Below are 15,594 nucleotides of genomic sequence, written 5' to 3' on the forward strand. Positions count from 1 at the left end.
TGCATAGTGCCATTGTACAAAGGCAAAGGGGATAAGAGTGAGTGCTCAAATTACATAGGTATAAGTTTGTTGAGTATTCCAGGTAAATTATATGGGAGGGTATTGATTGAGAGGGTGAAGGCATGTACAGAGCATCAGATTGGGGAAGAGCAGTGTGGTTTCAGAAGTGGTAGAGGATGTGTGGATCAGGTGTTTGCTTTGAAGAATGTATGTGAGAAATACTTAGAAAAGCAAATGGATTTGTATGTAGCATTAATGGATCTGGAGAAGGCATATGATAGAGTTGATAGAGATGCTCTGTGGAAGGTATTAAGAATATATGGTGTGGGAGGCAAGTTGTTAGAAGCAGTGAAAAGTTTTTATCGAGGATGTAAGGCATGTGTACGTGTAGGAAGAGAGGAAAGTGTTTGGTTCTCAGTGAATGTAGGTTTGCGGCAGGGGTGCGTGATGTCTCCATGGTTGTTTAATTTGTTTATGGATGGGGTTGTTAGGGAGGTGAATGCAAGAGTTTTGGAAAGAGGGGCAAGTATGAAGTCTGTTGGGGATGAGAGAGCTTGGGAAGTGAGTCAGTTGTTGTTTGCTGATGATACAGCGCTGGTTTCTGATTCATGTGAGAAACTGCAGAAGCTGGTGACTGAGTTTGGTAAAGTGTGTGAAAGAAGAAAGTTAAGAGTAAATGTGAATAAGAGCAAGGTAATTAGGTACAGTAGGGTTGAGGGTCAAGTCAATTGGGAGGTAAGTTTGAATGGAGAAAAACTGGAGGAAGTAAAGTGTTTTAGATATCTGGGAGTGGATCTGGCAGTGGATGGAACCATGGAAGCGGAATCGAATCGTAGGGTGGGGGAGTGGGCGAAAATCCTGGGAGCCTTGAAGAATGTGTGGAAGTCGAGAACATTATCTCGGAAAGCAAAAATGGGTATGTTTGAAGGAATAGTGGTTCCAACAATGTTGTATGGTTGCGAGGCGTGGGCTATGGATAGAGTTGTGCGCAGAAGGATGGATGTGCTGGAAATGAGCTGTTTGAGGACAATGTGTGGTGTGAGGTGGTTTGATCGAGTAAGTAACGTAAGGGTAAGAGAGATGTGTGGAAATAAAAAGAGCGTGGTTGAGAGAGCAGAAGAGGGTGTTTTGAAATGGTTTGGGCACATGGAAAGAATGAGTGAGGAAAGATTGACCAAGAGGATATATGTGTCGGAGGTGGAGGGAAGGAGGAGAAGTGGGAGACCAAATTGGAGGTGAAAAGATGGAGTGAAAAAGATTTTGTGTGATCAGGGCCTGAACATGCAGGAGGGTGAAAGGACTGCAAGGAATAGAGTGAATTGGATTGATGTGGTATACCGAGGTTGACGTGCTGTCAGTGGATTGAATCAGGGCATGTGAAGCGCCTAGGGTAAACCATGGAAAGCTGTGTAGGTATGTATATTTGTGTGTGTGGACGTATGTATATACAAGTGTATGGGGGTGGGTTGGGCCATTTCTTTCGTCTGTTTCCTTGCTCTACCTTGCAAACGCGGGAGACAGCAAAAAAAAAAAAAAAATATATATATATATATAAATATATATATATATATATATATATATATATATATATATATATATATATATATATATATATATTCCCTGGGGATAGGGGAGAAAGAATACTTCCCACGTATTCCCTGCCTGTCGTAGAAAGCGACTAAAAGGGAAGGGAGCGGGGGGCTGGAAATCCTCCCCTCTCATTCTTTTTTTAATTTTCCAAAAGAAGGAACAGAGAAGGGGGCCAGGTGAGGATATTCCTCAAAGGCCCAGACCTCTGTTCGTAACGCTACCTCGCTAAAGCGGGAAATGGCGAATAGTATGAAAAAAAAATATATATATATATATTTTTCATATTTATTTATTTTGCTTTGTCGCTGTCTCCCGCATTTGCGAGGTAGCGCAAGGAAACAGACGAAAGAAATGGCCCAACCCACCCCCATACACAATGTATACACACACACGTCCACACACGCAAATATACATACCTATACATCTCAATGTACACATATATATACATACACAGACACATACATATATACCAATGCACACAATTCACACTGTCTGCCCCCATTCACTCCCATCGCCACCACGCCACACATGGAATACCTTCCCCCTCCCCCCTCCCCCCTCATGTGTGCGAGGTAGCACTAGGAAAAGACAACAAAGGCCCCATTCGTTCACACTCAGTCTATAGCTGCCACACAATAATGCCCGAAACCACAGCTCCCTTTCCACATCCAGGCCCCACACAACTTTCTATGGTTTACCCCAGACGCTTCACATGCCCTGATTCAATCCACTGACAGCACGTCAACTCCGGTAGATATATATTAGGTACAGTAGGGTTGAGTGTCAAGTCAATTGGGAGGTGAGTTTGAATGGAGAAAAACTGGAGGAAGTGAAGTGTTTTAGATATCTGGGAGTGGATCTGGCAGCGGATGGAACCATGAAAGCGGAAGTGGATCATAGGGTGGGGGAGGGGGCGAAAATTCTGGGGGCCTTGAAGAATGTGTGGAAGTCGAGAACATTATCTCGGAAAGCAAAAATGGGTATGTTTGAAGGAATAGTGGTTCCAACAATGTTGTATGGTTGCGAGGCGTGGGCTATGGATAGAGTTGTGCGCAGGAGGATGGATGTGCTGGAAATGAGATGTTTGAGGACAATGTGTGGTGTGAGGTGGTTTGATCGAGTGAGTAACGTAAGGGTAAGAGAGATGTGTGGAAATAAAAAGAGCGTGGTTGAGAGAGCAGAAGAGGGTGTTTTGAAGTGGTTTGGGCACATGGAGAGAATGAGTGAGGAAAGATTGACCAAGAGGATATATGTGTCGGAGGTGGAGGGAACGAGGAGAAGAGGGAGACCAAATTGGAGGTAGAAAGATGGAGTGAAAAAGATTTTGTGTGATCGGGGCCTGAACATGCAGGAGGGTGAAAGGAGGGCAAGGAATAGAGTGAATTGGAGCGATTGGTATACCGGGGTTGACGTGCTGTCAGTGGATTGAATCAAGGCATGTGAAGCGTCTGGGGTAAACCATGGAAAGCTGTGTAGGTGTGTATATTTGCGTGTGTGGACGTATGTATATACATGTGTATGGGGGGGGGGTTGGGCCATTTCTTTCGTCTGTTTCCTTGCGCTACCTCGCAAACGCGGGAGACAGCGACAAAGTATAATAAATAAAAAAAAATATATATATATATATATATATATATATATATATATATATATATTCTTTCTTTTTCTTTCATACTATTCGCCATTTCCCGCATTAGCGAGGTAGCGTTGAGAACAGAGGACTGGGCCCTTGAGGGAATATCCTCACCTGGGCCCCTTCTCTGTTCCTTCTTTTGGAAAATTAAAAAAAAAAAAAGAAAAAAAAAAAAAAAAAAAAAAGTGAGAGGGGAGGATTTCCAGCCCCCCGCTCCCTCCCCTTTTAGTCGCCTTCTACGACACGCAGGGAATACGTGGGAAGTATTCTTTCTCCCCTATCCCCAGGGATATATATATATATATATATATATATATATATATATATATATATATATATATATATATATGTTCTATTCCTGGGGATAGGGGAGAAAGAATACTTCCCAAGCATTCCTCGCGTGTCGTACAAGGCGACTAAAGGGGATGGGAGCAGGGGGCTAGAAACCCTCCCCTCCTTGTATTCTAACTTTCTAAAAGGGAAAACAGAAGAAGGAGTCATGCGGGGAGTGCTTATCCTCTCGAAGGCTCAGATTGGGGTGTCTAAATGAGTGTGGATGTAATCAAGATGAGAAAAAAGGAGAGATAGGTAGTATGTTTGAGGAAAGGAACCTGGATGTTTTGGCTCTGAGTGAAAGAAAGCTCAAGGGTAAAAGGGAAGAGTGTAATTTGAACACTCACCTTTATCCCCTTTGCCTTTGTACAATGGCACTATGCATGCATTCCACCAATCCTCGGGCACTTCACCAGGAGCCATACACACACTGAATATCCTCACCAACCAGTCAACATTGAATATCATCATCAACCAGTCAGCAACACAGTCACCCCCTTTTTTGATAAATTCCACTGCAATACCACCCAAACCCGCCGCCTTGCCAACTTTCATCCTCCATAAAGCTTTCACTACCTCTTCTCTGTTTACCAAATCATTCTCCCTGACCCTCTCACTTCGCACATCACCTCAACCAAAACATCCTATATCTGCCACTCTATCATCTAACACATTCAACAAACCTTCCAAATACTCACTCCATCTTCTTACTTCATCACTATCTGTTATGACTTCCCTATTTGCCCCTTCATTGATGCTCCCATTTGTTCTCTTGTCTTAAGCACTTTATTTACCTCCTTCCAAAACATCTTTTTATTCTTGCTAATGTTTGATGATAATCTCTTATCCTAACTCTCATTTGCCCTCTTTTTAACCCTTGCACCTTTTTCTTGACCTCCTGCCACTTTCTTTAATACATCTCTCAGTCATTTGAACTCCTTCCTTGCAAGTATCATCCAAATTCATCTCCTTTCTCTTTTACTAATATCTTTACTTCATCCCACCACTTTCTAATCTGCCCACCTCCTACTTTTCTCATGCCACATGCATCTTTTGCAAAAGCCATCACTGCTTCCCTAAATACACCCCATTCCTCACCCACTCCCCCTCATATCATTTGCTCTCATCTTTTGCTATTCTACTCCCAATCTCTCCACATACTTCCTCCTACAAGTGTCCTTTCCAAGCTTACTTACTCTCACCACTCTCTTCTCCCCAACATTCTCTCTTCTTTTTTGAAAACCACAAAAAATCTTCACCTTCGCCTCCACAAGATAGTAATCAGACATCCCTCCAGCTGCCCTTCTCAGCACATTTAAATCCAAAAGTCTCTGTCTTACACACCTATCAATTAACATGTAATCCAATAATGCCCTTTGACAATCTCTTCTACTCACATACGTCTACTTATGTATAGCTCTCTTTTTAAATCAAGTATTCCCAATCCCAGTCTTTTTTCAGCATACAAATCCAGAAGCTCTTCACCATTTCCATTTACAATACTGAACACCCCATGTTCATTAATCATACCCTCAACTGCCACATTACTCGCCTTTTCAGTAAAATCACCCATCACTAAAACCCAGACTTATGCATCATAGCTGCTGACACACTCACTCAGCTGCTCCAAAAACATTTGCCTTTCATGATCTTTCTTCTCATGACCAGGTGCATAGGCACCAATAATCACCCATCTCTCTTCATCCACTTCCAGTTTTACCCACATCAATCTAGAATTTACTTTCTTACACTCGATCACATATATATATTCAGAGAAATTTCATTGAAGACCATATTGTGTTAAGCATCAATGAGTTCTCTATTCTCAAACACATGTTTGTTGCTGTTGAGAAAGATGGGAAAGTGAATTCCCAATTGCCATTTTCACTTTACTGTCAGGACTTACACAGCAAAATCTTCCCCTCCTTCAGGCATCATCAGACTAACAGAATTAAATTTCAGAAAATCTTAAAAACCCTGAATATGATATAAAAAACCTAAAATCCTAGAGTCAACTGTGTACTCCATGATGGCTGAGGAAGACTGAAGGTTACAGATCATCAGACCTCACATGTGAGGTCAGTTACTTAGGACCTTACTTGTAGGTCTCTTTGATGGCTGGAGGGGTCAATCTCTAGTATTTGATTTGACCCACTTGCTGTTTGTTGAGTAAAGAAAATTCTTTAATAAAACTACGTATGTTACAGTTTGTACCTCTCCAATCTGGAGCTCTGTAGTCCAGCAACTCCCATGCTTCATCATATTTGAAATCTAATGCCATTAGTTTGTGGATCTGCCAATAGGACTGTGCTGTTAGCAGCACTAAGATACTAAAATCTGTTTACACTGCAGCTGAGCTAATTAACAGTCCTGATAACTTCTTATAACCCTAGAAAAAGTGTATAATGCTGATGAATCTGCCCTGTATTGGCGTCGGATGCCAGGAAAAACCCTTGTCCGAGATACGGAGGAGTCTCCATCTGGGGGGTAAGGATTCCAAAGATAGCATAAAAATTTTTGGCTGTAGCGATGCTGCAGGAACACATAAAACCAAGCTGATGGTAATTGGTGAGACTGTTCATCTGAGGGCCTTAAAGGGGTCAATCTCTTTTTTCCAGCATTTTCCTTACTCCTGTAATGGCTAGGTTCAAAGGCTGCCGGATTAAATAGGTACAGCCTGTATTTGTAATTTGTTGTAATTGTTGCAATGATTGAGAATTTTCATGTTGCCCATCAACTGCTGTCATGTGCGAGCATTACTGTGATTGCTTTCCATGTGGCATTTGATGGCACCATTCTGCAAGTGCATTATAAGCCTACAACATAAAGTGGCAGGTGGCCTTTATGAGGACAGTCAAATTTTTCCAACTATACTAGTGGCCTTCAAAGGGTTTTCATCTTGATTCACATTATTCATCATCATGTCATTACAGAGAGAATTTGTGAGAAGTTAAGAAATAGGACACATGTGTCAGAAGTGGAGGAGACAGGAAGAAGGGGGTTAATAAATTGGAGATGGAAAGATGGAGCAAATGAGATTTTGAGTGCTCAAGGCCTGAGCATGCAAGAGGGTGATAGGCATGCATGGGATACGGTAAATTGGAGCAATATGGTATACAGGAGGCTAAAAGCTGTCAATGAACTGAATAAAAGCATATGAAGCAGCCAGAGGATACCAAGGAAAGATCTGTGGGGCCTCACTGTGGATAGGGGGCTGTAGTTTCAGTGCACAAAATATGACAGTTAGAGAACAAAAGTGAGCAAATGAGACCTTTTCATTTGTTCTAGGCACTACTTTGCTTATGTGGATAATGGCAAACAAGTGAAAGAATGAAAGAGTTTAATTCTTGTAGCTATTAAGAATGAAATGAAATATTCTATTCAGCTTTGCACAGATAAACATCTTATTTATTTATTTTATTTATTATACTTTGTCGCTGTCTCCCGCGTTTGCGAGGTAGCGCAAGGAAACAGACGAAAGAAATGGCCCAACCCCCCCCCATACACATGTATATACATACGTCCACACACGCAAATATACATACCTACACAGCTTTCCATGGTTTACCCCAGACGCTTCACATGCCTTGATTCAATCCACTGACAGCACGTCAACCCCGGTATACCACATCGCTCCAATTCACTCTATTCCTTGCCCTCCTTTCACCCTCCTGCATGTTCAGGCCCCGATCACACAAAATCTTTTTCACTCCATCTTTCCACCTCCAATTTGGTCTCCCTCTTCTCCTCGTTCCCTCCACCTCCGACACATATATCCTCTTGGTCAATCTTTCCTCACTCATTCTCTCCATGTGCCCAAACCACTTCAAAACACCCTCTTCTGCTCTCTCAACCACGCTCTTTTTATTTCCACACATCTCTCTTACCCTTACGTTACTCACTCGATCAAACCACCTCACACCACATATTGTCCTCAAACATCTCATTTCCAGCACATCCATCCTCCTGCGCACAACTCTATCCATAGCCCACGCCTCGCAACCATACAACATTGTTGGAACCACTATTCCTTCAAACATACCCATTTTTGCTTTCCGAGATAATGTTCTCGACTTCCACACATTCTTCAAGGCCCCCAGAATTTTCGCCCCCTCCCCCACCCTATGATCCACTTCCGCTTCCATGGTTCCATCCGCTGCCAGATCCACTCCCAGATATCTAAAACACTTCACTTCCTCCAGTTTTTCTCCATTCAAACTCACCTCCCAATTGACTTGACCCTCAACCCTACTGTACCTAATAACCTTGCTCTTATTCACATTTACTCTTAACTTTCTTCTTCCACACACTTTACCAAACTCAGTCACCAGCTTCTGCAATTTTTCTCACATGAATCAGCCACCAGCGCTGTATCATCAGCGAACAACAACTGACTCACTTCCCAAGCTCTCTCATCCCCAACAGACTTCATACTTGCCCCTCTTTCCAAAACTCTTGCATTTACCTCCCTAACAACCCCATCCATAAACAAATTAAACAACCATGGAGACATCACACACCCCTGCCGCAAACCTACATTCACTGAGAACCAATCACTTTCCTCTCTTCCTACACGTACACATGCCTTACATCCTCGATAAAAACTTTTCACTGCTTCTAACAACTTTCCTCCCACACCATATATTCCTAATACCTTCCACAGAGCATCTCTATCAACTCTATCATATGCCTTCTCCAGATCCATAAATGCTACATACAAATCCATTTGCTTTTCTAAGTATTTCTCACATACATTCTTCAAAGCAAACACCTGATCCACACATCCTCTACCACTTCTGAAACCACACTGCTCTTCCCAAATCTGATGCTCTGTACATGCCTTCACCCTCTCAATCAATACCCTCCCATATAATTTACCAGGAATACTCAACAAACTTATACCTCTGTAATTTGAGCACTCACTCTTATCCCCTTTGCCTTTGTACAATGGCACTATGCACGCATTCCGCCAATCCTCAGGCACCTCACCATGAGTCATACATACATTAAATAACCTTACCAACCAGATGTTTATAGATAAACATCTATAAAGAAATAATATACTTACTTTTGTATGTTATATTCTTGAGATGGTTCTTGATTTTAGTACCATTCTTGGCAATGTCCTCAACTGTTGTGTCATTATCTTCTCTGGCAGCATAAAGCTCAGAGACTGCCCGTGCGTACAACTGCACCGAATCATACATGTAGGCCGTCGGCAGGTACGGAATGTGCTGCCCAAGAGATACTGTCAGATGATACTTTATCATTCTGCTTATGATGTGATGATAATGTTTTGGACACAATGGATGAGTATGGAACAAATAAACATTTTCTTAATTTGAGTAGAGCAAATAAGACTTACTACAAGGCAAAGGTAATAGGTAGGATCATAGGAGTAAAACAATATAAATGAGTAACATCTGATCAAGGATGAATACGCAGAAATATGAATGGCTTTTTGAGAGAGTGAATACATAGAAATAAACAAATAGCTGTATGGAAGAATGTATAAACATATAACTTTAATAAGCATGGATAGATGTGTAAACAGAAACAAATTGAGTTTTAAAGTTAAATGAGTGATAAAGAAATCGTAGATGAGTGTAAATGAATGTGTGAAAATGTTTGATGACTGACTTGTATAGGAAAGTGTGTTGTAACAGATGAAAGTGAGGTTATGAGAATTTACTGAAATGTGTACAGATGAACTTGTGGAATATATGATGACTAAAACTAAATAAAATGTCTTTAGGTACATGTGTTAAAATGGAGAGTTTTAAGCAAGACTTTGTAGAAATCATATAAATGAAATGTCTAAAGGTAATTGCAAGGATATGTAAAATAAGTGAGACATGTACAGAATGAATGGATATGTAAAGAAACTAATTTGACAACAGACTACATTATACAGTACTTTATGAAAATAAGTTATGAATGTGTGGTGAGAAGTTGAGTGTGTATGATCACTATTTTCATATTAATGGGAGAGAGTTTTACATCTATATTGCCCAGTCTCTTAACCTTATGTATGGATCATGTCTCTATTCCTATGCATGTACACACACACACACACACACACACACACACACACACACACACACACACATCCTAGCTTAGCCAGGTACCCATGTATTAACTAGCCCCAAAAGGAGGATGAACACCTGAAGCAGGTGAAGGCCAACTGCCATGCCTAGGATTAGAACCCAAGTGGGTTTGACCCCAGGCAGGCCCAAGGTGACTCATGAACAGTAACGCTAACCACTGCACCAAGGAGGCCCATAAGAATATTGTACAGGATATAGGGTTGTGCAGAGGATGGTGGATGGGTTGGAAATTAAATGTTTCAGGACAATATGGGCTGTGAGGTGGTATGATCGAGTAAGTAATGAAAGGGTAAGAGAAATGTGTCGTAATAAAGAGAGTGTGGTTGAGAGAGCATAAGAGGGTGTATTGAAATGGTTGGGTCACATGGAGAGAATAAGTGAAGAAAGATTGACAAAGAGGATATATATGTGTCAGAATTGAAGGGAATGAGGAGAAGTGGGAGACCAAATAGGAGGTGGAAGGATGGAGTGAAAAACATTTTGAGCAATTGGGGCCTGAACATGCAGGAGGATGAAAGGCATGCAAGGAATAAAGTGAATTGGAACGATGTGGTATACCAGGGTCAACATGCTGTCAATGGATTGAACCAGGGCATGTGAAGCTTCTGGGGTAAACCATGGAAAGTTTTGTGGGGCCTGGATGTGGAAAAGAGCTGTGGTTTCGGTGCATTATACATAATAGCTAAAGACTGAGTGTGAACGAATGTGGCCTTTGTTGTTTTCCTAGCGCTACCTCGCATGTGTGTGTGGGGAGGGGGGGTGTCATTTCATGTTTGGTGGGGTGGCGACGGGAATGAATAAAGGCAGCAAGTATGAATTATGTACATGTGTATATATGTATATGTCTGTGTATGTATATATGTATACGTGGAAATGTATAGGTATGTATATGTGCGAGTCTGGATGTGTATGTGGGTGAGTTGGGCCATTTTTTTGTCTGTTTCCTTGTGCTACCTTGCTAATGTGGGAGACAGTGACAAAGTATAAAGAAAAAAGGAAAATATATATCTATTTTATTTGTATTTTATTTTACTTTGTCACTGCCTCCAAAACACCCTATATCTGCCACTCTGTCATCTAACACATTCAACAAACCTTCAAAATACTCAATCCATCTCCTCCTCACATCACTACTTGTTATTACCTCCCCATTACCCCCCTTCACCAATGTTCCCATTTGTTCTCTTGTCTTATGCCTTTATTTACCTCCTTCCAAAACATCTTTTTATTCTCCCTAAAATTTAATGATACTCTTTCACCCCAACTCTCATTTGCCCTCCTTTTCACCTCTTGCACCTTTCTCTTAACCTCCTGCCTCTTTCTTTTATACATCTCTCAGCCATTTGCACTATTCCCCTGCAAAAATCATCCAAATGCCTCTCTCTTCTCTTTCACTAATAATTTTACTTCTTCATCCCACCACTCACTACCCTTTCTAATCTGCCCACCTCCCACGCCTCTCATGCCACAAGCATCTTTTGCACAAGCAATCATTGTTTCCCTAAATACATCCCATTCCTCCCCCACTCCCCTTACATCCTTTGCTCTCACCTTTTTCCATTCTACTCTAAGTTTCTCCTGGTACTTCCTCACACAAGTCTCCTTCCCAAGCTCACTTACTCTCACCTCTCTCTTCACCCCAACATTTTCTCTTCTTTTCTGAAAACATCTACAAATCTTCACCTTCGCCTCCACAAGATGATGATCAGACATCACTCCAGTTGCACCTCTCAGCACATTATCATCTAAAAGTCTCTTTCACCCGCCTATTAATTAACATGTAATTTAATAATGCTCTCTGGCCATCTCTCCTACTTACATAAGTATACTTATGTATATCTCTCTTTTTAAACCATGTATTCCCAATCAACAGTCCTTTTTCAGCACACAAATCTACAAGCCCTCCACCATTTTCATTTACAACACTGAACACCCCATGTATACCAATCATTCCCTCAAATACCACTTTACTTACCTTTGCATTCAAATCACCAATCACCATAACACGGTCTCGTGCATCAAAACTGCTAACACACTAACTAAGCTGTTCCCAAAACACTTGCCTCTCATGATCTTTCTTCTCATGCACAGGTGCATATGCAACAATAATCACTTATCTCTCTCCATCCACTTTCAGTTTTACCTATATCAATATAGAGTTTATTTTCTTACACTCTATCACATACTACCACAATTTCTGTTTCAGGAGTGGTGCTACTCCTTCCATAGCTCTTGTCCTCTCACCAACCCCTGACTTTACTCTGAAAACATTCCCAAACCACTTTTCCCCTTTACACTTGAGCTTCATTTAACTCAGAGCCAAAAATCCAGGTTCCTTTCCTGAAACATACTAGCTATCTTGCCTTTTTTCTATATCTTGGTTACATCCACACACATTTAGACACCCCAATCTGAGCCTTCGAGGAGGATGAGTACTCCCCATGAGATTCCTTCTTCTGTTTCCCCTTTTAGAAAGTTAAAACACAAGGAAGGGAGGGTTTCTAGCCCCCCACTCCATCCCCTTTAGTCACCTTCTATGACAGATGGAGAATGCATGGGAAGTATTCTTTCTCCCCTATCCCCAGGGATAAGGGATATATGCTTGTGGCATGAGAAGTGTGGGAGGTGGGCAGATTAGATAGGGTAGTGAGTGGTGGGATAAAGAAGTAAGATTATTAGTGAAAGAGAAGAGAGAGGCATTTGGACAATTTTTGCAGGGAAATAATGCAAATGAGTGGGAGATGTATAAAAGAAAGAGGCAGGAGGTCAAGGGAAAGGTGCATGAGGCAAAAAAGTGGGCAAATGAGAGTTCAGGTGAGAGAGTATCATTAAATTTTAGGGAGAATAAAAAGATGTTTTGGAAAGAGGTAAATAAAGTGCGTAAGACAAGGGAACAAATGGGAACATTAGTGAAGGGTAATGGGGAGGTGATAACAAGTATTGGTGATGTGAGAAGGAGATGGAGTGAGTATTTTGAAGGTTTGTTGAATATGGCAGATATAGGGTGTTTTGGTCAAGGTGGTGTGCAAAGTGAGAGGGTTAGGGAAAATGATTTGGTAAACAGAGAAGAGGTAGTAAAAGCTTTGCGGAAGATGAAAGCTGGCAAGGCAGCAGGTTTGGATGGTATTGCACTGGAATTTATTAAAAAAGGGGGTGACTGTATTACTGACTGGTTGGTAAGGTTATTTAATGTATGTATGACTCATGGTGATGTGCCTGAGGATTGGCGGAATGCGTGCATAGTGCCATTGTACAAAGGCAAAGGGGATAAGAGTGAGTGCTCAAATTACAGAGGTATAAGTTTGTTGAGTATTCCTGGTAAATTATATGGGAGGGTATTGATTGAGAGGGTGAAGGCATGTACAGAGCATCAGATTGGGGAAGAGCAGTGTGGTTTCAGAAGTGGTAGAGGATGTGTGGATCAGGTGTTTGCTTTGAAGAATGTATGTGAGAAATACTTAGAAAAGCAAATGGATTTGTATGTAGCATTTATGGATCTGGAGAAGGCATATGATAGAGTTGATAGAGATGCTCTGTGGAAGGTATTAAGAATATATGGTGTGGGAGGCAAGTTGTTAGAAGCAGTGAAAAGTTTGTATCGAGGATGTAAGGCATGTGTACGTGTAGGAAGAGAGGAAAGTGATTGGTTCTCAGTGAATGTAGGTTTGCGGCAGGGGTGTGTGATGTCTCCATGGTTGTTTAATTTGTTTATGGATGGGGTTGTTAGGGAGGTGAATGCAAGAGTTCTGGAAAGAGGGGCAAGTATGAAGTCTGTTGTGGATGAGAGAGCTTGGGAAGTGAATCAGCTGTTGTTCGCTGATGATACAGCGCTGGTGGCTGATTCATGTGAGAAACTGCAGAAGCTGGTGACTGAGTTTGGTAAAGTGTGTGAAAGAAGAAAGTTAAGAGTAAATGTGAATAAGAGCAAGGTTATTAGGTACAGTACGGTTGAGGGTCAAGTCAATTGGGAGGTAAGTTTGAATGGAGAAAAACTGGAGGAAGTAAAGTGTTTTAGATATCTGGGAGTGGATCTGGCAGCGGATGGAACCATGGAAGCGGAAGTGAATCATAGGGTGGGGGAAGGGGCGAAAATCCTGGGAGCCTTGAAGAATGTGTGGAAGTCGAGAACATTATCTCGGAAAGCAAAAATGGGTATATTTGAAGGAATAGTGGTTCCAACAATGTTGTATGGTTGCGAGGCATGGGCTATGGATAGAGTTGTGCGCAGGAGGGTGGATGTGCTGGAAATGAGATGTTTAAGGACAATGTGTGGTGTGAGGTGGTTTGATCGAGTACGTAATGTACGGGTAAGAGAGATGTGTGGAAATAAAAAGAGCGTGGTTGAGAGAGCAGAAGAGGGTGTTTTGAAATGGTTTGGGCACATGGAGAGAATGAGTGAGGAAAGATTGACCAAGAGGATATATGTGTCGGAGGTGGAGGGAACGAGGAGAAGTGGGTGACCAAATCGGAGGTGGAAAGATGGAGTGAAAAAGATTTTGTGTGATCGGGGCCTGAACATGCAGGAGGGTGAAAGGAGGGCAAGGAATAGAGTGAATTGGAGCGATGTGGTATACCGGGGTTGACGTGCTGTCAGTGGATTGAATCAAGGCATGTGAAGCGTCTGGGGTAAAGCATGGAAAGCTGTGTAGGTATGTATATTTGCATGTGTGGACGTATGTATATCATTAAATTTTAGGGAGAATAAAAAGATGTTCTGGAAGGAGGTAAATAAAGTGCGTAAGACAAGGGAGCAAATGGGAACTTCAGTGAAGGGCGCAAATGGGGAGGTGATAACAAGTAGTGGTGATGTGAGAAGGAGATGGAGTGAGTATTTTGAAGGTTTGTTGAATGTGTTTGATGACAGAGTGGCAGATATAGGGTGTTTTGGTCGAGGTGGTGTGCAAAGTGAGAGGGTTAGGGAAAATGATTTGGTAAACAGAGAAGAGGTAGTGAAAGCTTTGCGGAAGATGAAAGCCGGCAAGGCAGCAGGTTTGGATGGTATTGCAGTGGAATTAATTAAAAAAGGGGGTGACTGTATTGTTGACTGGTTGGTAAGGTTATTTAATGTATGTATGACTCATGGTGAGGTGCCTGAGGATTGGCGGAATGCGTGCATAGTGCCATTGTACAAAGGCAAAGGGGATAAGAGTGAGTGCTCTAATTACAGAGGTATAAGTTTGTTGAGTATATATATATATATATATATATATATATATATATATATATATATATATATATAATATATATATATATATATATATATATATATATATATATATATATTCCTATGAGTCCACCATGGGTTTATCTGGGATTGAGCCTGCATGGGTAAGATCTTGAGAGCATCAGTTGATCTACATCCAACCTAAATGTTCATCCTTCCCTCAGGGCTGGACGATACAAGGATACCTGGCTTTGGTTTGGGTGTATGTGCGTACAATTACAGTAATAGAAACATGGTACAAGTATACAAGGTTAAGAGACAGGGATACATAAGTGTAAAACTCTCTCCCTGTAACCCACAATTAGTAATCCCATATATGCATTAGGCAGGAGCATTAAGTGGAAGTAAGCTGTAGGAACATTATGTAGTAGCCTCTGCAACACTAAGCTAGAGTTGCCCTCTGTCAGTGCCCTGTCAAGGGTAAGGCATAAAGGCTAAGATGCAGAACTGTAGTTCTCAAATCATGGAGACTCAATTGGACTCATCTGATGCCGTAAGTATTTGAAGAGACTGTTCTCTGTCTCATTAACTGACGATGATAAGGCCATGGTAAAGGTGACAATTGATTCCTGGCATAATCTCAAGCTGTCAGAGGATGATAATACCCACACAATTTTGTTTTCTTTTTTTCACCATTTCCTTAGTAGAGGTACTGCCAGGAACAGATGGGTATGTTTTAAGATGCAGAATTTTTACAGTTTTGTGTA

The 15,594-nt window shown here is 41.5% G+C and overlaps 1 protein-coding gene across 10 annotated transcripts in view; it reads right to left on the reverse strand.

Moving 5' to 3' along the window:
- Positions 1-15,594, reverse strand: part of LOC139746342 (receptor-type guanylate cyclase Gyc76C-like) — a 366,650-nt gene that overhangs the window by 103,375 nt on the left and 247,681 nt on the right. For all 10 annotated transcript variants that reach the window (XM_071657506.1, XM_071657505.1, XM_071657507.1 and 7 more), the window contains one exon: positions 8,625-8,790. In XM_071657506.1, coding sequence (XP_071513607.1) covers positions 8,625-8,790 — 166 coding nt within the window. The remainder of the gene's footprint in view (positions 1-8,624; positions 8,791-15,594) is intronic.

The sequence above is a fragment of the Panulirus ornatus genome, chromosome 64 (genome assembly GCF_036320965.1).
Source record: "Panulirus ornatus isolate Po-2019 chromosome 64, ASM3632096v1, whole genome shotgun sequence".
Classification (NCBI taxonomy): Eukaryota; Metazoa; Arthropoda; class Malacostraca; order Decapoda; family Palinuridae; genus Panulirus; species Panulirus ornatus.